Genomic DNA, 23843 nt, shown 5'->3' with positions numbered 1-23843 from the left:
CTCCCTTTATTACTCTAAAAATCAATAAAAATACATATTTTAAAGTGAATGCATTATAACTAATGTAAAACATCTGAATAGTGATTTCAAGTTACTATTGCATGGATCTAAAATATGTCCACTGGGATATTAGTATAATTGTTGATATTACTGTGGACATTTGATTTGTTTTTAAGAAGAGATTCTTAAACAGGTCAGATGTGAGGAATCATATCATCTATAATTGATAGGTTGGAAAGCTTAAGTTTGTCTGGTTTGAAAAAGGTTTGAGAGGATGTATACTATCTTTTGTAGTGAGCAACTTGTAGAAATTGCTTTTTCACAATATAGCTTAAGAAATACCTCTGTTTGAGGTAACTAAGGGTAGTGAAGAAAAATGATGACCTGAATGTGATGTAAGGGACAAAACAATTATCTGGAGATAAGTAGGTAGGAGCTAGATGATAAAAAGCTAATAGGAAAGGACAGTATAGTGATTAAGAGATTGGGTTCTGGAGTCATACAGCTTTATTATCTCAATCTACCACTTAGGCAAGTTACTTAATTTTCTAAGCCTTAGATTCTTCATTTATGAAATGAGGATGATCACCTTAGAAGAGTGGTTCACATATTTTTTGATGTCAGGACTTCTTTTCACTTCAAATTAATGGTGATCCCAAAGAGCTCTTGTTTTTGTAGGTTATACCTATATTTACTGTTTTACAAATTACAACAGAAAAAACTTTTAATATTTATTAGTTTAAAAATGGAAATAAACCCACTACATGTTAACATAAATAACATACTTTTAGTTGTCATAAGTAAATCATGCTGTAATTGCATCCTTTGCTCTAGAGCAGTGGTTCTCAACCTTTCTAATGCTGCGACCCTTTAATACAGTTCCTCATGTTGTGGTGATCCCCAGCCTTAAAATTATTTTCGTTGCTACTTCATAACTAATTTTGCTACTGTTACAAATCATAATGTAAATATCTGTGTTTTTCGATGGTCTTAGGCAACCTGCTAGTGGTTCTCAACCTGTGGGTTGCAAAAAATAGTGATTTTTCTCTTGGGGATTTGTGAATAAAACTGCCTCTATTTAACAGCTTTTGTTTGATACTGGACATCAGTCTGACATTTAGGAACTTTTTATTATAAGTAAAAGCAGGTCAGACACCATGTGTAATGCTTATGGGTGAATAAAATTGAGATCCATGAGCTAGATATGAACTACTTTTTCTATGGTAGTGATGTCTGGGTTGATACTCTCAATATTTCCTTAGAATTGTTTTTATTCCATGGAGAATAAAATCTTAATACATTAAATGAAAATAACATTTGGGTTCTCTGAAATGTAAAATGGACCTCAAATCATCAAGGGGTCAAATAGGAATAAAATCAAAACTATGTCAATTGCATCCTATACACTACAGTATTATCTCTAAAAAAGCCTGTTAACCTTCATTTCTTGACAGAGCTCAGAATTTCAAAATCATATTAGAGCTAATTTGGTTGAAGTTTCATTCTGTAGAGATGCACAAAGATTAGTATTGACTTGTGTAGAACTTGGTTGACCCTCTTGGTTTGGCTTAGTTATATAGAAATTAGTTGGTAAAATCTGTGTTCTGCTAAATTGCTTTCCAGAGAAATCTTGTGTTTGTTAATTTCATCTAAAAAATTAGGGGAAATGGAGGAGTGCAGCATGTGATAGAATCTTCCTTTTTTTTTTCTTTTACTGGGGACTTTATTTATTTATTTATTTATTTATTTTCTAAAATATATTTTATTTATTTTTTACAGAGAGGAAGGGAGAGAGAGATAGAGAGCTAGAAACGTCGATGAGAGAGAAACATCGGCCAGCTGCCTCTTGCACACCCCCTACCGGGGATGTGCCCGCAACCAATGTACATGCCCTTGACCGGAATCGAACCTGGGACCTTTCAGTCCGCAGACCGACGCTCTACCACTGAGCCAAACTGGCCTCGGCTACTGGGGACTTTATAAGCTTATAGAATAGAGGGCCCGATAATTAACTCACATCATCCTAGTCTTCAGTGGTGTTGATCTGTTAAGCCTTTTTATCTAGACATTATTTCTTATCTTTGCTATTTTTTTTGATTTGCTATGTTGGGACAAGAGTTGCATATTAATTAACACTAATACATTCTGGTAAAGTCTGGGGTCTTTGTTTTGTTTTACCTTTTTTCTCCTTTTTGTTTTGTCTTTCCCTTTAGTAGCCTTTGTGACTGAATGGATATGAAAAACGCGAGTTGGGTAGTTGAGGCAGTATTGCTAAAGCCATACCACTTTTAAGCTCATGTAGAGATGGTCCCTACGAGTATGGGACTACCTCAGTCCACTATTGAAAAACAACTATTACCAGAAGTCATTCTTATTCTAGTATCAAACATAACCGTCCTTGAAAATCTCCTTTGGAATGTTGAAAAGAGATCAAATGAAACCTTCAGAATTGTTATTTATTGGGGAAGAAGAAAACTCCAATTTCATTCATCCATTGTGGCTCCACTTTCTCATTTTAATGCTCTGTCCACAGTGGCGATGGTAAAGATGTCCTGCACCTACAGAGATGGCTGTGGGAGATGGGACATAACCTTTCCATTTATTGTTTGTTGCAATTTGGCCTGTTTTTAGACAGAATTGCTCTGTGAGTGCTTCTAGTGGAGAGCAAAGGAAATCAAAGTGGCAGCAAGAAATCAGCATTTACACGTGACCGTGAATTGGCTAATTTTAACATGCAGTTAGTTAAGAAATGATTACAGCCGGAGGAGTCATGACCTCAACTTTTCATCAGCTCCATTGGATGTGCCTCAGTTTGGAAATGAAGGAGGTATGCGGGAAGTTTTAATTGTACCTGTGTGATTTATCCCTAGTCAGCTCTTTAATTTCTTCTGGCTGTCTGAGGTTTCCGACATGCTGTAAATTTCCCCAAGTTTTTCATTATCTGCAATTTCTTTATGACTCGTGAATCGGAGTGGAGAGAGAGTGTGGATTTACAGCGGAGATAAACATGTCCATAAAGTCTGTATCTGTGTCAGTAATTGTACTGCTGTCAGTGACTGTCCTGTTTTACAGGCCTCTCTTGGGAAAGGAGCAGGCTTCACTACCTGCAGCACTGAAGTGCTGGCTTTGATTTGCACTAACTTGCTGGGAGATTAGGTAGGAATGAATGGTAGGATAGAAATTGATACTAGAATTGGCCTTTGTTTGTTTGTTTGTTTGTTTTAGGTGATGGCCTTGTGTTGTTGGATAACTGTGTTGAAAATAGATCATGGATTATATTTATTTCCTAAGTGAAAATGCATCTTATATTGATATGGTAGATGTGAAAAATCCTTTCTAACTTCATTTAAAAAATACCTTTGAGATGGCTTTCCTTCTATCACTATTGATCATTAAACTTGGGTCTTTTTTCATTTTTCGCTTTTTCTTTTCTTAGAATTAAAACAGAATTTCTCTTTCAGAACATTCATTCCTCCTCAAGAGTGGGGCCAGCTGGAGGTTTGATGATGACTACATCAACTATTAATGGCTCTTTCGTGACTTCCAGAGTAGTATGCTCTCAACACACTTTTTTCCACTTATTTTCTTCTTTCCAATCATGGGAAGCGGTGGTCTTCATGGAGTAAGCTTGTGAAGTTACACTGTGATTAATTCTAGATTGGGAAAACTTCTAGTGTATGGCTTACTAGGTCCAATTTAACAAACATACAAAATAACATTAAAAAATCAACCAAATTGCAGAAACCGGTTTGGCTCAATGGATAGAGCGTCGGCTTGGGGACTGAAAGGTCCCGGGTTCGATTCTGGTCAAGGGCATGTACCTTGGTTGCGAGCATATCCCCAGCTGATCGATGACTCTCTCATCGATGTTTCTAATTCTCTATCTCTCTCCCTTCCTCTCTGTACAAAATCAATAAAATATATATTAAAAAAAAATCAACCAAATAAAATCTCAGGACATCCTTTTAACTTGATGCAGTAAACTCCTTATTTTGTTAATGAACTTAAAAAATGGTTTTCTTTAATGAATGCCATATTGAAAGTGCTTGATATTATTTATTTATTTATTTTTGTCTTTTATCCACTTGATACAATCTGATTGTAAACACAATAAGCTTGGACTACGTTAAGTTTTACTTCTATGCATATTGAGTTTGCCAAACGTAGAGTGAGATTTCTGGCGATGATTATAGAAATAAGCTTTCTGATCGCTCAGATTGAAAGGCTTGCTATTACTAAGACTGTCCCCTCCCAGGAAATAGTTTTAGGGGTGCGGAAAGTCTAGTATTCTAGCTTTGCAGGGGAAGCATTTTTTTCCTTCTTGGTTTGAGGGAAACTAGTTTATGGTTGTCTGCTTCAGTTTCTGCTGCTGTCGGCTGTCAAATTCAGTAAAAATAAGAGTTTAATTAGCCAACAGTCTCACTGTGTTGGAAGATAATGACATTAACAAAGAAAAGAGCACCACAATAAACAATTATTTGAATACAAATTTGTGCACCTGCTATTCTCTGAAATGGCTCCACAGCAGGTACTAATAACATTGTATTAAAGGATTAATTTAGGCACAGGAGAAAGATTTGGTAACATGTATATATATTTCAGATTATTAGGTAAATAGATGTTAATGCCAGAAATAAGTCAGGAAAGCCCTCTTCACTAATTTAACAAGAATACCATTAAATCTCCTTTATCTTTGATAGTTCATCATGAAAAAAATTTAAACACCCAATGAGCCTCCATATATTCTTTATTTTTCTCCTTGAACTATTTTGAAGTAAATTTTAGACATTGGGCACTTTACCTACTTCAGAAACAGTTTCCTACATAGCAAAAATTGCAAAATATCTAATGCCTTACACATTCAGAATTCCTCAATTGTTTCTAAAAATCTTTTGTAGCTTTTTTAAAACCAAGACCCAATTAAGGTTCAGGCATTGTAACTGTCAATACAGTCTTGATAGGAGAACATTTAAAGCTAAATTCTGCACACCAGCTCTTATAATTTACCAGTTTTTTCCTTACGCTGAACATATATTTACTCAAATGACTGTCATGTTTCTTTAGAATATTGAGTTTCAAATTCTTCCTCTAAACAAGCCTGCTTTATCAGGCTTCTTTAATCTATTTCTGGTATTCTCCTCTTCTCCTAACCAAATTAGCTGTAGAATTGATAACTACTCCAATAACTACTCCACTGTGCAGCCAGAGTAATATTTTTGAAAGTTCGCAAATCGACATGTATCCTCATTCCCTACTTAAAATCCATCACTGGCCTTCCATTGCTCTTAGGATAAAATAAAAAATCTTTAATTTGGCCTTACAGCTCTTCATGATACGGCCTTCCTTTACCATGCTTTCCTCTCTGAGTGTGAGTTCTACAAATTCCACAGCAGGAAAAAATGAAATAAAGAATTGGGGGAACACCTCTTAGAAGAGATGAAATTTAAAGTAGGGCTTGAGAGCTAATTTGCACATGGGATGAAGGAAGACACTTCAGACTGGGAAACAATTTTTGAGTATGGATTAGAGTACTAAACATTGGAAAAGGGAGGGGCTAGATTATGGAAAGCCTGAAGAACGAGAGGAATTATTTTCAAACATACGGTGATAGGTCCTAAAGTCTACCTAGGAGACTTGCTGGCCAAGAATGCACTGACTGCTTGTCCTGCATAGGACAGTGTGAATACAAGGAGGGGATGTTTAGGGGGGAAATAAGTATGAAATTATAGCAGACCAGAGAGGCACAAAATTCAAAATGATTTCAGGATTTTAAGCCCCTGTAACTCAGAATACATTTAGGGTAGAAGTGGAATATGCATTATTAAATTTCAGTTTTGTTTGCTAAAGTATTGTTAAGGCATCTTTGAAATGAATATTTTAAACTACAATCAGTTCTGTATACTAAAAGCTTGTGAATATCAGGTATATTAGGTAGAATGAATTCAACTACTTAGAAAAAGAAATTAAAAATAATTGTGATTACACAAGGTAAACTTTCCCTTTTCTCCACAAAAATGAAAGCTGGGGGTAGACAGGTTCAGGCTGGTAAGGCAACTAGCTCCACGGTGTCATCAAGGACTAAGGCCTCTTTCTTTGCATTCTACTTTCCTAAAGGATACCTCCTTGTCCAAAATGACTGTTAGAGCTCTAGCCATCAAACCTGAGTTGTAGACCAGAGAAGGTGGGAAGGGAAAAGAGCAAAAACAGTTTTCCCACAGAGCTGACTCCTTTCCTTTTAAGCTGTCTGCTGGAATTCGCAGAGAATGTAATCTAGACCAACCTGGCTGCAAAAGACAAATCTTTTATTCTGGGCTGTAATTTTGCTTGCTAAAATTTGCTGTGTTTGTCCTGGTCGGTGCAGTTTGATCGGGCATCCTCCCGAGAACCGAATGAAAGGTTGCCAGTCTGCCGAAACCGGTTTGACTTAGTGGTAGAGCGTCGGTCTGCGGACTGAAAGGTCCTAGGTTCGATTCCGGTCTAGGCATGTACGTTGGTTTCAGACACATCCCCGTTGGGGGGTGTGCAAGATGCAGATGGTCGATGTTTCTCTCTCATTGACGTTTCTAGCTTTCTATCTCTCTCTCTTCCTCTCTGTAAAAAATCAATAAAATGTATTTTTAAGAAAAGAAAAGAAGGAGCTTCCGGTCGCCTGGAGCGTGTGCGCCGTTAAGGGTGAACCTGTGGAGATAAAATATGGCTAAAAGCTTACGGAGTAAGTGGAAAAGGAAGATGCGTGCTGAAAAGAGAAAAAAGAATGCCCCAAAGGAGCTTAACAGACTTAAAAGTATTCTTAAAGCAGATACTGATGTTTTAATGAAAGATGTTCATGAGATAGCAACTGTGGTGGTCCCCAAACATTCTGAAGAGAAAACCCAGTGTGTGGTGAAAGATGACAAAGATGACATGAAAATGGAGACTGACATTAAGAGAAACAAAAAGAGTCTTCTAGACCAGCATGGACAATATCCCATATGGATGAACCAGAGGCAAAGAAAAAGGCTGAAGGCAAAGCGAGAAAAAACAAAGGGGAAAAGCAAAGCAAAAGCAGCGAAGGCGGCTAAGGGTTTGGCCTGGTAGACTTTTGAAAACTTGAAAAGTGCCCCATGGGACAGATCTTTGATCAGAATGTATACACCTGTTTCAGCTTCTATCAAATGAAAACCTTGCTTTCGTTTTTCAAAAAAAAAAAAAAAAAGAAAAAAAGAAAAGAAAAGAAAAGAAAAGAAAGGTTGCCGGTTCAATTCCTGGTTAGTACACATGCGGGATGTTGTGGACTCAATCTCCAGTAGGGAACATGCAGGAGGCTGACGATCAATATTTCTCCCTCCCTCTCTCTAAATTAATAAACATATTCTCAGGTGAGGATTAAAATTTTTTTTAAATTGTTGTTTTGTTAATAAGGAGGAAGGAGAGAGTATTGGGAAAGGCAACCACCATTCTCTGCCACAGGGAACGAGAGACCTGTGCATGCGCAATGATCGATTACTAGAAGCAGACGAATGTGAGGTGATGGTTATGTTGAGAGGGCTCAGATCAGTGACTTTAGAGTTGTGTGTATGGATATTAATCTGTGAATTGGACTTATAATTTGTTGGTTATCTTGTGTGAACTATAAAAAATGGTTATGGATTGATTCTTATATCTGGTACTTCATAAAAAAGTGAATGCCCAAGTCCTTTTAGAGATCTTGCAGAATGTTTGTTTGTTTGTTTGTTTGTTTGTTTTGCTGTTTTTCCAGAGAGGTAAACATTAGAACATATTAGCTCTTTTTATTTTAATATTTTTATTGATTTCAGAGAGGGGGAGAGAGTGATAGAAACATCAATGATGAAAGCGAATCGTTGATCAACTGCCTCTTGCATGCCCCATGCTGGGGATCAAGCCTGCAACCTGGGCATGTGCCCTTGACCAGAATCGAACCTGGGACCCTTCAGTCCACAGGCCAACGCTCTATCCACTGAGCCAAACCGGGTAGGGCCATATTAGCTCTTTTTAATCTTTAGGGAGGCAAATCACCCAAGAAATGGTCAGCTTTTAATATTGACCACTTTTAATGATCAGCGTATTAATATTTGTATTTACTTCTGAGAAGAACCTTTTATAGATATTTCTAGTTATAGAGAAGAGAAACAGTTGGTTCTCTGATTTCTATATATTTACCAAAACAGATTTTTTTAAAAAAGATTACTTAAGTAAAATTATCTGTTATATGATTAGCCTGACTAGAGATCCAAGAGCTGATTTTTATTTTCACTGTGTCTCACAGAGCCTTGATTATAATAGGCTGTTGGCATTAATGAATGAATAATTGGATTATTGGATTATTTCTAAAGTACTGTATGATATGGGCTCTGATAATATTTAGAAGTTAAAGATAAAAAAATAAAAAGAGTTAAAGGCAAAAGTAAAAAAACAAAGCACACATACAAAAGAACTTAAAGGCAGTCTGTACTGTTTAGCATAGCAAAAGTTGCTAGTTAAAAATGGCTAGTTAACTCCTGGCCAATGTGGCTCAGTGGTTGAGCGTTGAACTATGAACCAGGAGGTCATGGTTTGATTTCTGTTCAGGGCACATGCACAGGTTTCAGGCTCCATCCCCAGTGAGGGACCATGCAAGAGGCAGCCAATATCTGATTCTCTCTCATCATTGATGTTTCTATCTCTCCTCCCTTCCTCTCTGAAATCAATACAAATATATTTTTTAAAAAAATATATGTATATATTTTTAAATGGCTAGTTAAAATAAACAATTACATTATAATATTAATATAATTAATGTTAATATATAGTGTGTAATTAATAAGCTGTTTTTATAATAGCCTTATTGCTAGTTTAAAAAATCTAACTCAGAAAAATATTTTTCAGCCGAAACCGGTTTGGCTCAGTGGTAGAGCATTGGTCTGCGGACTGAAGGGTCCCAGGTTCGATTCCGGTCAAGGGCATGTATGTTGGCTGCGGGCACATCCCTGGTGGGGGATGTGCAGGAGGCGGCTGGTCGATATTTCTCTCTCATCGACGTTTCTAGCTCTCTATCTCTCTCCCTTCCTCTCTGTAAAAATCAATAAAATATATTTTAAAAAATATATATATTTTTCAGCAAAATACGTGGAAATAAGTAGATTCATTTAGAAGCATTTTTTTAAAACTTAGTTTACATAAATCTACTAGGTTTATGCTGCTAAAAATCAGCATTTTACTCTTAGGATTTAAAGATAACCCCTTCCAAGTAGCACTTTGCTGCAGAATATGCATGATTTTGCCCTACTTCCGGTGACTGGATTCTCATCCTCTCAATAGGATCAATATTAAGCTGGCCTTCTTTACCTCTTCGATCCATATTAAACCTGTCTTGGAAAGAGTCTGTTTATTGGATAATATAGCTACACTGGGGCTCTATGACAATATCGTTTGCTGCCTCATTAGCTCTGGAGCATTTGAACAAGATAAAAATGCCCTAAAGCCTCTTATCTGATGTCTGGTGTAACCTACTGAAAGCAGAAGTGCCATTAGTTTATGTTAGAAATCAAATGGCCCTCTCCAGCTCAGGAAGTACTGATTAAACCTGAAGTGTCCCTGGAGGACTCTCCAGCTGTCAGAGGGGTGGTGGCTGTCCCTCACCGAGAGGGAAATCTGGGCCAGAGGTCTCGGTGGGGCGGTGCTTTAAGAACGGCACGTGGCTGCCCCAGCTGTTCTGCTTTGCCTAATGAATTGTTTTACAAGAAGAGGCTGGGTATTGTCATCACTAGCTGCCTGCCTTAGGGACTGGAGCAGGCCAAATAATAAGTAATGTTAGTGATGGTAATTGAAATGTGATGGCTCTCTCGGGAGATTTAGAGCTCTGGAGCTGGTTGGCACTTGTGGATTGTCCTGTCCTCCCAAGGCCCTATTTGAAGTGTGCCTTATTATTTTTTTGTTTTGTAATGTTATTGTGTGACTCTTTTCTTTCCTCTCCACTATAGAATTTCATTGAGAGAAACAGTTTTAGAGCCATTATAGTGGCTTTAAGTAGAAAGGAACAGCTCTGACTTTTAATTTTATTTATTGATTTATTTTTATTTTATTGATTTGAAAGGGAGAGAGGGAAAGGGAAATGCAACAGTAAAGAAGGGCCATCACATTTTAGTCTCTTGGGATACCACTACAGAGATCTCTCTAGGCTTTTGAAGGAACATTTTACATTTATATAAGTAATGCCACCTCTTGATTTAAGAAAAATGTTCTATAGTGTGGAAGGCTATAAAGTGAAAAGTAAAAACCTTACCTGCTGAATGTATCAGAGGTAAGCACCACCAACACTTTATCTACGAAACACTTCCAAACATTTTCTGTGTATAATCAAGTTTATGTATGTTAACACATACAGATGAGATTATAATATATGTACTGTTTTGTGACTTTTGTTTTTTCAGCCAACAATATATCTTTCCACAACAGTACATAGAAATCCTCATTTCTCAGTTGCTGCATAGACTTTCATTCGATACATCAATTATCGATTCTTAGTAGGTAGTTTGATTTAAACATTATGAGTGAATACTTATCATGCTAACTGGTTACAATTCGTTGATTTGTGTTCTGTGGTTCACCTATGATTTTACATGAAGTAATTTTCCTTTTCTTCCAGGACTGCTTTAAAATAGGAAATAATGAAGGTGAAACTTTGGGTTTTGGGATGGTGTGAGTTTTGTCATAAGCTATCAATATACATACGTGTAGTGTTATGCACTCTGCTGTGTGTTTTAAATGCTTTGCTTATTTAAATGAGAAGTATCCTGTCCCAGATAGGTAGGGGGAAAACAAGTAGCTGTTAATAAATGTTAAAGGCATTGACTGCATGCTTCCTCCAAAGGTGAATGAGTGTTTTCCCCCTAATTTTCTCCTTCAGAAGCTCCCAAGAATCAAGTGAATGCATTAGTGGACATGGGAAATGATTTGTCAGCAGGTGGAAATGAGGACTTGGGTTTCTTGTGTAACAGCTTGGCTAACAAAGCAAGTTTGTGTCTCATGAACTTTAGAGGCCTTGCTGGGAGTGGCAGTATGATGAATGAAGCAAAGCAATTTTCTAGGAGCATTTCAGGTCAGTGATGGGAGAAATCAATTGTCTTCTCAGGCAAACAGAAACCTAATTTTAGTTGCATTGTCTTCAATAGAATCCATGCAAATTGAGTGATAGAAATTTTCACTTCTATTAAAAACTAGAGGCCTGGTGCACGATATTTGTGCACGAAGGGGGGTGTCCCTCAGCCCAGCCTGCACGCTCTCCAATCTGGGACCCCTTGAGGGATGTCCAACTGCCCGTTTAGGCCTGATCCCTCTCACAATCCAGGACTGCTGGCTCCCAACTGCTCACTTACCTGTGTGCCTGATTGCCCCTAACCACTCCCCTGCAGCCTGATCGACACCTAATTCCTCCTCTGCTGGCCCAATTGCCCCTAACTGCCCTCCCCTGCTGGCCTGGTCCCCCCAATTGTCCTCTCCTGCAGGCCTGGTTCCCCCCCCAACTGCCCTCCTTTGCCAGCCTGATGCCCTTAATTGCCCTCCCCTGCCAGATCAGTCATCCCTAACTGCCCTCTCCTACTGGCCATCTTGTGGTAGCCAACTTGTGTCCACATGAGGGCGGCGATCTTTGACCACATGGGGGCAGACATCTTGTGTGTTGGAGTGTCAGTCAATTTGCACATTACCTCTCTATTAAATAGGATAGGAACATTGTGTCCTAGCCTTTTTGCTCAGTGGTTAGAGAGTTAGCCTATGGACTGAAGGGTTTTGGATTAGATTCGGGTCAAGTGCACATACATAGGTTGTAGCTTTGATCCTGGCACCTGGACATGGTTCATGTGGGAGGCAACCAATTGATGTGTCTTTCTTACATTGATGTTCTTCTCTGTCTCTCCTCTTCCCTTCCACTCTTCCTAAAAAGCAATGGAAAAATACCTTTAATTGAGGATTAACAAAAAAAAAAGAAACATTGTATATCTTTTTAAATTCAAAGCCCTTTAGACTCATTTTCTCAACTTCAAAGTGCTGATTTACCTAAATATTATTAAAGAGATGTCACACTAATCCTATATAATAAAAGCCTAATATGCAAATTGGATGAATAGCAGAATGACTGGTAGAATGACCATTTGCTATGGCATGCACTGACCATCAGGGGGCAGACGCTTAATGCAGGAGCTTCCCTACCCCGCAGATTCCAGGCCAGCAGGTGCCCCCCCTCCTCATTGCCTTACCAGTCGCCCCACAGAGGGAAGCGACCTGTGGTGGAAGCAGGGGCAGGGCCAGAGAGTGGGCAGTACCAGGCCAGCCAAAGCGAGTGCCAGGGGGGCCTCCCAATTGCCCTGCTGGTCGCCCCACAGATTGGCCCTGATCACCTGTCAGGCCTAGGGATCCAACCTGTGCACAGATTTTATTCACTGGGCTTCTAGTAAATTATAAAATTACAACTAGGTGTGTTTTTTTTAGGTTTCTTATATGATATTTTTCCTCTCCTTGATGTTGATCATTTGAATTGATGCACAATGCTTAACTTAATAATTAGAGGTTATTATTAGTAACAATTACGCTTTATATGCGATTTACTTCTTATTCAAGCCTTCAATAGATTTTTGGGAGACAGGTATATAGAGATTTCAAGGAGTCTTTTGGGCTATCCTCCAGATCTGTGCTGTTCAAAACTGTAGTCACTAGCCACGTGTGGCTGTTTAAAGTTAATTAAAATTAAATAAAATAAAAAGTTTAATTCCTTAATTGTACTAGCAAATGCTCAGTAGCTACATGTGGCTGGTGGCTACCATATCGGGTAGCACAGAGAGAACATTTTCACTGTACAGCACTTCTCTAAACTACACGTTGGCAAACTATGGCCCACAGCCAGTTTCTGTGTTCCCTGGAGTTAAGAATGGTTTTTACATTTTTAAAGCATTGTAAAAATAAAACAAAAAAACAGAAGTATATGAGACAAGAGACTAAGTATGGCCCACAAAGCTTAACATATTTACTATCTGGCACTTAACAGGAAAAATTTGCCAACCCTTGAACCTATGCCTGTTTTTCTTGATGACATTTCAACTTTCTGATTAAGTTAGGTTAGGGTTGTTTTTTTGTTTTGTTTTTTGTAAGCCATCAGAAGATTATGAATTTATTAAGCAAATTAGGTAAATTTAGGAACACACTTTCTTTTTTAAAAATATTTTTATTGATTTTTATAAAGAGAAAAGGAAAGGGATAGAAAGAAACATTGATGAGAAAGAAACATGGATCAGCTGCTTCCTACATGCTCCCTACCGGGAATTGAGCCCAAAACCCGGGCATGTGCTCTGACCGGGAATCAAGCCATAACTTCCTGGTTCATGGGCCAACGTTCAACCACTGAGCCATGCTGGCTGGGCAAGAGCAAAGTTTCTTACTATAAGTAGAATCTGGGATGAGTCCAGAGCTTACACAAGTCAGTTCCCTGGAGCTAGCACAAGTGGAATGAGCTTTGAAATAGGTACAGTTCTTTGTAGTATAAATGATTAATTTGCAATAGCTTTGTAAATAATGCCTGTAGTCTAACAGAACATCATTCTGATTTTGTACACTATTTTGTCTTTTATGTTTTATTTTCTCTCTTATGCTGAAATAAAATAAATATATTTCAGCAGATGCACTTGATCTTTTAACAAAGAATTTACCATGAAGGTTTTTAACTTCAAATTATTCTTAACTGCCAAGTGATTTTAGTCAATCTCTCCAGAAAGAATGAAGCAAAAAGATTCTTCTGCTGGTATTCTCAGTATCTGAGAGATATTCGTCTCTTGCCAAATGTAGCTCTAACAATTTCTCATTAAATGTTAGGCTTATGAAATCTGCCTATAAAATGAGCATCTGGCATTTCTGTGGTAAATTAGAGAGTCAACTTCTTGCTTTCAAGCTTAGACCTTGACATTTGTGAGGGAATGTTGTGAATTCCCACGTTTGTGATAACCTGTAGCATATAATTTTTGTTCTAAAATGCAGTAAGGTATGGTTAAAAAAAAATTAAGTTATCCCTTTGGGTTTTTATGTAAATTATTCCCTAAGTACAAGTAATTAAAGTAATTCTCCTACCAAAATAAATATTATACTACAATATATTGAATTAGTAGAAGCATTAATTTGATTTGTCTAAAACTTCAGATTCAAGATAGTGATGCCAGATTATTATGGACTGTGTGGTAAGATCATGAAATGTACTGAATTACAAAAAAGATCACATTTTAACATTATCCTTAGAGGAAAAAAGGCAAATGGTAGAAGAGGGTAAGGGAGATAATCTGTGAAATAGTATTCTGAGAAGGAACCTTCAGGAAGTGATATCTTCTTCCTAAAGAACACTATGATTGGTAGCTGTGTTTTGCTTTTATTCCTGGTACAAAGTTACTTAAAGCTCTATTCATTGATTATAACTGGTTGTGGTGTCAGTTAGCAGTTTCCATTGTTACAACTTTGAAAAAATGTATGAAAACCCCCCAAATTTCTTAAGGTTCTTTACTGTCATCCTCTTTGCTACTCTTTGCCAAACCATCCCTGCGTCTTTTTGCTCTTTCAGTTCTTCATGTCACTTTTATGTATGTCCTCCAAGCCTTTGCCACCCTCTTGCCTCACAGTGTTAATTGTTCACTCTTCATTGTCTGTGAAAATTTCCTCCTTGAAGTGATACACTCCCTCTTCTTTAAGGCATGCCAGTAAGCATCTGCCCTTTTAGATCATTTGATCTCCAGTGAGAGATTCCATAGTATTTCTTGTATAATCAAGGATATGCCTCTGTAAACAGGCTCTTCCCAAGTTTGAGATCTTAGTTCATGCCATTGTATGATGCCAGTTTAAGTATAGTAAAGTCATATGCCTTGAGATTGTGTTTTACACCTCAACTGAAAAATCAGAAGCATTAAGGGGAAAGAACATCATCTTGAGATTTAGAGTTGGAAACTATAGTCATTAAGGAAGGCCTTACACATTGTCCATGATGGAAAGAACCTGAAATTTAAGTTTTTGAGAAATTAGATATTTCTCCACTCTGGCATAAAATATTTATAAAATCGGCCATTGCCCTATATTCAATATTTTTTTAAATTGGTCTATCAGTGTTTGTTCTGGGGTTCTCAGATTAGTAGAGCATACTTAATTTTTTTTTTTATGTAAAGTCTGCATTATTTAGAAAGTAAATAAGTCAGTTTGACCTTGCACTCCATAAGCTCTTTAAGTAAATTACGTATATGAGAAAAAGAAGAAAATAAATGAAACCAGGAAGCCCCCAAAATCTGAAGAAGTACATTATAGGCCTATTCCTAACTGAAGGCCTGATTTTATATTTCATTTCCTTCAGTTCATGAATGAATACCTTCTACCTCTCCTTTTTCCTTTATTCTCTCCCAAAATAGAAACCATCTGATCATCCTTGGTACTTATTTTAACATCTGACCCTACCAAGGGTGCAACTCCCTTTCTTAGGATTTAGATATTGTCAATAAATAAACATTTCTTTATAGCATACTATGAAGAACACTGTGCTAAACCCTTACTGTCAAAAATACATCAACTCCTCTCAAGGCACTTATAATTTGATTTGGGTGACTGTGTAAAAAGATCACAGAACAAGGGAGCATGTCCTAAGTGCCACTTGAGTACCATCGGAGTTCAGAAATGAGATAGTACAGTGGGCTGAAAATGGATGGGTAGAGTCTAAAAATGTGATATTTAAACTGGAATGAAAGAAATAAATCCTATATATGATCGTTGGCAAATTAATTTTTTTCTCAGTGTGATTCCATGTAAAATGTAACACTCCATGTAGTAGTTTCTTTTTTATTAACCTGTAAAAGTCCTTTCTCTCCTCATCCATTTCCCTTGTTGGCTGCCAAGTTTGCTAGTTCAATAAAAGGCATCATTTGTTGTCTTTGTCCACATATGGACCAGTAATTAAGTAGTTAGGGAGGTAAACTAACCTTACATTATAATTTGGCCTCCTTAGCCACCCTGTTAAGCCTGTAAGTGGAAACAAAAAGATAAGAAAGTAACCACAATCAAACATGTCTAGCTTGGACTGAGTTTGACCTGCACCTTGACAATGAAGTTGGTTATTTCTGTTTTCCATTCTGAATAGATTTATTACCCATCAAAGTCTCAAGACCCTTAATTTAAATATATATAGTTATTTATTTCCAGGCTGCTACATGCTAAATGTTAACTTCCTTATGACATGCAGTATGATTTCTGAATTTTTATTAGAAAATTCATTGCTGAAGCACTGAAGCAATTGGTTACTATTGCAGCTAATTCTTATTTAAATAAACAATAATTATTTTAAAAATAAAAAGGATTAGCCAGAACAGTTTTTTAAATTCACAACAGCACCGATGTATATCAGTTCTGGCTTGGCAGACTTTGACCCAGGGCTGTGCAGTGTTTTATTACCCTCAGGCACATAAGGACACATACTTACAGCACCACTTTTGTAGCAGATATTTTTATAACTCTACAATATGATTAGACTGACGTAGAGCAATTCTCTAAATTCATAGGCATTAAAATATTCTGGCAGCTGTCTCCTTTTTGCCTTTAAGTTGAGCCATCATGATGAGATAGGACTGCACCAAGCCTGATCAGTACATGAATGAAGTTAGGAATGGTATTCGCACATTTTTAACAAGAGTCCTAGTCATTATGAATAGTAGAAATCTTGGAGGAGGGGTTCCCATTTAATTCCAATTTAATTTTAATAATATTCTTGTTTTTTAGAAACCTTTTTACTTCAAAGTATATTTCATGTAATCAGATAGGAAGGGACTTATGGTATAAAAATGCCTTTGAGCCCTAGCCGATTTGCTCAGTGGTTAGAGTATTGCCCACAGACTGAAGGGTCCCAGGTTTGATTCCAGTTGAGGGCATATATACCTTGATTGTAGGCTTGATCTCAAGCCCCAGTCAGGGCACGTATGGGAGGCAACCAATCAATGGATCTTTCTCACATTGATCTTTCTCTCTTTGTCTCTACCCCTCCCTTCCACTGTGTCTAAAAATCAATAAAAAAAAATATCCTCAGGAGAGGATTAACAATAAATACATAAATAAATAAATAAATAAATAAAGCCTCTGAGTTCTAAAAGAAACAACTTAGATTGTGTCAAAAAAGCAACCACAAAACAAACCAAAAAAATACAATATCACTCTGGCCAGTGTCATCTCAGAACACAGGAAAGGTTGCTGGTTGGATTAGATTACTGGTCAGGGCAAATGCAGAGGGTGCAGTCTCAGTCCCCAGTTCTCACATCCATGTTTCTCTTTCTCCCTCTCCCTTTCTCTCAATATCCTCTAATAAAATAATAATATTTTTTTAAAAACCTACAGTATCTTTACTGGGAGTTGGAGGTATTGATTAGGGTTTAGAGAGTGTTTGGGAGAAGCTGGATGGAAGAAGCTTATTGGTAAGTTCTTATTAGGGTGCAGTGACATGAGGTACATTTTCCTTTGTTCTTAACATAGGCTTCTAGCAACACCTGGAATCTAGGTCATAGTCCTCTAACGGGTGCTGGGAGTCTGGGAAGGTCCTTTTTTTTTTTTTTTTTTTTTTAAAGTCTCATGTTATGATCTCAACAACTGTGACCTCTCTTCCCCTAAGTATTTATTACCTGCTTCCAAGTATCTCAAATTCTTCTAACTAGGAACAGTTTACAATGGAAAGATTTGCCCTTTGCTGAGAAATATGAGACTTAAAATGACAAACGGTTATTGGTACAACTATTCTGGGGAACTGTTAAGCAGTATCTAAGGCAGTATTGGGTCATATACCCTATAACCCAATAATTCTAGTGCTATCTAACCTAATAATAGAGTGATATGCAAATTAACCATCACTCTGCTACACAAGCCACACCCACCAGCCAATCAGAGTGAGTATCAAATTAACCCAACAAAGATGGCAGTTAATTTGCAGAGTCAGGGAGGAGTGAAGACTGAAGACAGCATAGAAGGAAGAGGGAGGGAGAATGGAAAGAAGGCTGCTGAGGCTGCTGGAGGGAAAGCACTGGCAGTGTGTGTGGGTCCGGGCGGCTGCAGAGGTGGGGGTGGCATGTAGTGGGTTAAGTGAGTGGGGTGGGGCGCGCAGCAGGTCAGGTGTGCGGGGGCGAGGTGTGCAGTGGTGGTGGCCACGCAGGCGCCGTGGGGTGGGTGAGATGGGAGGGGCCTGCCCTGCCCAGCCCCAGCGCCACAGCGGGAGAGGTTGGGGGGCAGGAGGGAAGCCCACTGGAAGTCTTGCAGGAATATTCCTGCAATAGGTGCCTAGTATAGAAATAGAAATGCAAACATTTGTATGTCAAAAATACAAAAGTTCTGCTGAATAAATTGTGATATATTCATAAATAGAATTATATAGCCATGAAAATAAGCAAACTATTGCTGCATGCAACAATATTAATGAGTTTCAGGGGCATACCATTGAGTAAATAAAACTAGTCACAAAGAAGTACTTATTATATAGTATCATTTACATAAAGCTCAAAATAAGCAAAGCTAATCTATGGTGATACAAGTCAAAATAACAGCTGCATTGGGGGTACAGTGGTGGCTGGGAGAGGGTATGAAGGAGGGAGGCTTCTGAGGTGCTGGTGATGGTTCTCTGAATAGATGTATGTGGTTGTTACACAGATGTGCTAGTTTTGTGGAATTCTTCATATGTGTACTTATTTGTACATTTTTCTCTGTGTATATTATGCTTTAAAAAGTTAACTGGGAAAATATTTTTAAAGGCAAATAATGGCTGAGATAAGAAATGAAAGGAATTCATCTTGAAGTCTAGTAGCTAGTCTGTCCTTACGTGGAAATGAGAGCTCTCTAGCCTTTCTGCTTTGATTTGGGAGCTTGTGAAAGAAGGTTATCATGCATTAGTTTTCCAGCCAGTTAGGAAAGAGGATGTTGAAGAGGAAGGGAACCAACTCCCCAGATTTCAAAATATTACTTAGAGCAGACTTTATATAATTGGATAGGAACAATAGGAATTGTTTTCTGGGGTAATTTTATCATGGGTAGCTGAGAATGTATACAACTTTTTGGGCCTTAAAAGTTTGCTTTTAACATAAACATCCTTAGCATTAAAATTTTTGTTCCCAGAGAGTCATTAAATGAGGTAGCACTGTAATGGAGAAAGACTGGTGATGACTGTTACTCAGTAGATGGCAGTATTCCCTTTAAAGTTTTTAGTTAAAATGTCGGTGCATGGGGGTAACTCTTAGCAACTTTTTTGGTAGGAGTGATAAAGGGTCACATGCTGGGACAAGCAGACCAGGAAGAACATTTTAATCTTTTTGTCCATTTGTTGTTTCATGTATTACTATTTTGGATGAACCAACAAGAGTCAGACTCCACAAATCTAGGACATAGTTTTCCACATAAAACCCTTGCCTGCAGGAATGATTGCCTGCAAGAGGAAGTTTTTTAAATGGAGTATTGCTGTAAGTGGGTGTTAATGGATAGAAGATTCAGAAAGGATCTGGGAGTTGTTGTTTTTTTCTTTTTCCTTTCTATCTTATATTTAGGAATATATACATATATGTCAAGATTGAGATCATGACTAACTGCTTTGAATAAAGATGTCAATTAAATTTATTGATACAGAGGTTAGGATGTGATTGAATATAAATTAAAAGAAAAATTAAAGTGATTGACCAGAATATTTTTGTTGGCAATTTTAATACAAATTAAGTGCTATTTGAATAGTCTCTCTTTTTTTCATAATGAAATTTTCTTAAAATGACAATGCTTGATGGAAGCACTGGGGTTTAAGAAATGTTGTGGCATATAGGGATTATAGTTAGAGAATATTGATGTGGGTTAAAGTGATATGCCAAAGAAGTTAAGAATTATCAACCTTGCCGAAATCATTTGGCTCAGTGGATAGAGCGTCGGTCTGCAGACTGAAAGGTCCCAGGTTCGATTCTGGTCAAGGGCATGTACATTGGTTGTGGGCACATACCCAGTAGAGGGTGTGTAGGAGGCAGTTGGTTGATGTTTCTCTCTCATCGATGTTTCTGACTCTCTATCCTTCTCCCTTCCTCTCTATGGAAAATCAATAAAATATATTAAAAAAAAAAAAAAAAAGAATTATCAACTAGCCTGATTGACATGGCTCAGTGGTTAAGCATTATGACCTATAAACCAGGAGGTCATGGTTCAATTCCCAGTCAGGGCACATGGCCAGGTTTTGGGCTCAGTCCCCAGTGGGGGCATGCAAGAGGCAGCCAATCAATGATTCTCTCTCATCATTGATGTTTTATCTCTCTCTCCCTCCCCCTTCAACTCTGAAATCAATAAAAATATGTAAAACAATAAAAAAAATTATCAGTCCATGCCCATTGTGCAGAATGGGAGACCAATGAACAAACTATAGTCAGTTGAAGTCAGAAGAACTACATTCAAGTCCTGATTGCTTATTAACTACTAGAGGCCCAACGCATGAAATTCATGCAATGGGCTTGGGCCCTGCCCATGGTGGCCGGAAGGTCATTTGGAAGGACATCCAGAAGGACATCGTTCTAATTAGCATATCATACTTTTATTATTATAGATTGATCTTAGGCAAATGACTTAACCTGCCCAAGTTTTCTTTTTCTCATCTGTGAAATGTAGGTGACACATAACTGCTTCGCTTTCCCCTCTGTATAGTTGTTAAATGCATCAAGTGGATGCGTTGTCTTTAAGGGTGGTATGTTGATGTTAATGCACTCAATGGATGGACTCTCGTTGTTTCTTTATTATTCAATTTACTTTTGGTTTCTCAAGTTTTATGTCTGGAGTCATCAGGTGCCTGCTGAGAAACACTGATAAACATATATTCAGCAGCCGTTATTAATGACTACATACTTACTAAATAATTCCCAGAGCCTCACAATTGCATGAGTAAAGTGGGCCATTGGCCCATTGCACAGTTACAGGAACTGGGCTAGCCCAAGAGCTGTGAATCAAGTTCAAACTGTCCAACTCCACAGCAGTTGCTTGTGGAATGTTATGCTAGGCTTGCTGGGATTGGCTTCCTCTTTGACTTTTCCCCAGCTAGTATTTTAGAAGTCAGGGCCATACTCTTTTTATGTATTAGACAATTCAAAAACAACATTGAGCCTTAAAAGCCAATTTTATTATGTTTTACATTAGAGTTGTTAACAAAATCCTAATACACGCAATTATTAATTTGGGAGTGGGAATAGTTGGTGCTCCTGTATTTGATTAGTTGAGTTTATGTTTCATCTTAGGCTAAAGCACATATAAGTCCTTTCTTGATTATCCATACTCAAGGAGAAAAGCAATAGCATTAACACAATATACAGAGTATTAATATTTGGTTTGAAGATATATTGATTTTCTTTACAGACAGCACCCTCAGTTATATTTTACTATAACAACTGGTTTGCCTTTTTCTTTTTTTTATATTTGTATGTGAGCACATGTGCATTCATGTGAGCTTTAGAGGGTTTCCCATTTAATAGTCAATGACATTTTGCATGGAGATAATATTTTCTGGAGAATACATTTTAAACTGATAACTAAATATACTAATAACTAAATATACTTTTGCTAAAAAAAAAATATGGCACATCTACACAATGGAATATTATGCTGCCATAAAAAAGAAGGAATTCTCATCATTTGCAGCAACCTGGATGGAATTGGAGAACATCATGCTGAGTGAAATAAGCCAGTCAATGAAAGAGAAACACCACATGACCTCACTCATTTATGGATGATAAAGAACATTATAAACTGATGAACCAAAAGATAGATATAGAGACAGTAAAGCAACAAGCAGACTGTCAAATTACAGCGGGGAGGGGAGGGAGTTCTGAGGAAGATAAGTGATCAACCGAAGGACTTGTATGCATGCATATAAGTACAACCAATGGACACAAAACTCTGGGGAGAGAGGGCATATATGGGGGGGGGGGGGCGGCAATGGTATATGTACAGAGATAATAATTTAATTTTAAAAAAAAATAAAAAAAATAAAAAAATAAAAAATAATAAAAAATAAATAAATATACTTTTGCTATTTCTATCAGGTCAAACATATACATGAACATTTTTATTTATAGATACATTGTCTTTCAGTATTTCTAAATTATTATTTTTAATGAAAAATGATTTTTTTAAAATAATCTTCAACTTTCCCTTGTAAAAATATAAAAAGTACTTATTCCTATTTTGGCCACCTTCTAATATAGTTGGTCAATTGTCACTTTATGTTTCTTAAATAAAATTTAAATTTTATAGTTGTAGATACAGGAAAATTGTGAAGGAGAATTTTCTTATAATCCACATTCACTTTCCCTTATTATTATTATTTTGCTACATTTGTTGTAATTAACGAACTTCACTTTTTCTTCTTCTTTTTTCTTTTACATTTTTTCCATACTTTATTTAGATTCCTTCATTTTTTTCTCATTTTCCTTTTCTGTTCCAAGGTCTATTTAGTAGTCTTGGCTGTGACAGTATCTCAGACTTTCTTTTGTTTTTGATGACCTTGACAGTTTTAAGGAGCACTGGTCAGGTACATTGTAGAATATTCTCAACTGGGATTTGATGTTTTTCTCATGATTATGGTTTGCCTTTTACAGCATATATTAGGTTATATGGGGAGATTGTCCTTGATCATAGTGACTGATATGAAGAAGGCAGATTTGTATTTGAAAATATTGGCTGTGGATAACCCACCCAAAGATAAGCATTAACCTTATTCTCTGTTGGCATTTAAACATTGGCTACATTCTTTATATTTTTTATATTTTATCGTTTTTCAGAAGAAGCCAGACCTAATTCTGGCTTAAACCAGGAATTTAGGTTATATGATCTGCTAATATCCCTAAAGCAGTTTCTTTTCTAATTGCATCTATTGGGGCAGTTAACGTGGGTTTTAATGTTACTCCTAAGAGCTTTATTTAATCTGTATTGGCCTCTTAATTAGTAATGGGCAATTTTGGGTGAATTGTTAATTGGGTAAAATTGCAGAAATTATATGCAGAGTCCTTTCGTCAGTGCAGCCTAGAAACGTATAAGATTAAAGCCGGACCCGGGTTAGTTACTATTCTAAGATGAATGCTTGCAAAGTATTATCTTAGTGGCTTTGGTTTGTATTCTAGTCTGGTGGTGGTTTTAACTCTGCTAAGAATTATTGTCTTTTAACTCACTGAGGTCCTCAATTCTACTCCATTAAGGGCCACTTTTCTGCCAATCAAAAGCAGCATCCCTGAGATTGATTTTTGTTACAGTGGATAGTAATGGCTGCCTAGTGACAACATTTCAAACTCTTTTATGTAAACAGAAAGCAATCAAATAAGTACTAATCCAAGGATTATGCAGACCCAAATCCCGTGGCCAGGCGAAGAATCTCTGCGGTACAGTCCCCGGCTCTGCCTTCTGGTGGGAAGCAGCCCCCTTCTTCCGGGAAGGCTCACTCTGCTTACTTGTGCTGCCTGTTAGATTGCAGTATGCGAAAACCAAACACTCCTGCAGCTCCCGAATGGAATTCAAAAAGACACTTACATTTCCATAAATAAATTAGGAATTCAGTGGTTTCTTCGGGCTAATCAGGGCAGGCTGATAAACCTTGCTAGCTGTTTAATAAATGAATTGTGACTGATTACCTATTAATATGGACGCCTCAAGAATTCACCCAGGGGGAAGCAGAGCAGTGAAATAGAGAGGGGCATGGCCCCTTGGGAAATCAGGGCTTCATGTTTGCAGCTTAAATATCTCTGTGAAGTATCAATAAGGAGGTAATTGAATTTTGAACACAAACATGAGCGCCGAATGGATGAAAGGGGGAGGGGGATCTGATC

At 37.4% G+C, this 23843-nt stretch overlaps 2 protein-coding genes across 2 annotated transcripts in view; both read left to right on the top strand.

Moving 5' to 3' along the window:
* The window catches only part of LIN52 (lin-52 DREAM MuvB core complex component), an 84631-nt gene that overhangs the window by 26806 nt on the left and 33982 nt on the right, over positions 1–23843 (top strand). The window lies entirely within an intron of this gene.
* On the top strand, positions 6620–7197 carry LOC311625286 (protein LLP homolog). Its single transcript, XM_084889401.1, has one exon. The coding sequence runs from the start codon at positions 6694–6696 to the stop codon at positions 7075–7077; it is 384 nt and encodes a 127-aa protein (XP_084745527.1). The 5' UTR covers positions 6620–6693; the 3' UTR covers positions 7078–7197.

This window comes from Pipistrellus hanaki (assembly GCF_964339955.1).
Source record: "Pipistrellus hanaki genome assembly, chromosome: 1".
Classification (NCBI taxonomy): Eukaryota; Metazoa; Chordata; class Mammalia; order Chiroptera; family Vespertilionidae; genus Pipistrellus; species Pipistrellus hanaki.
Note: the sequence above shows the minus strand (reverse complement) of the source record. Positions and strands in the feature narration are given on the sequence as shown.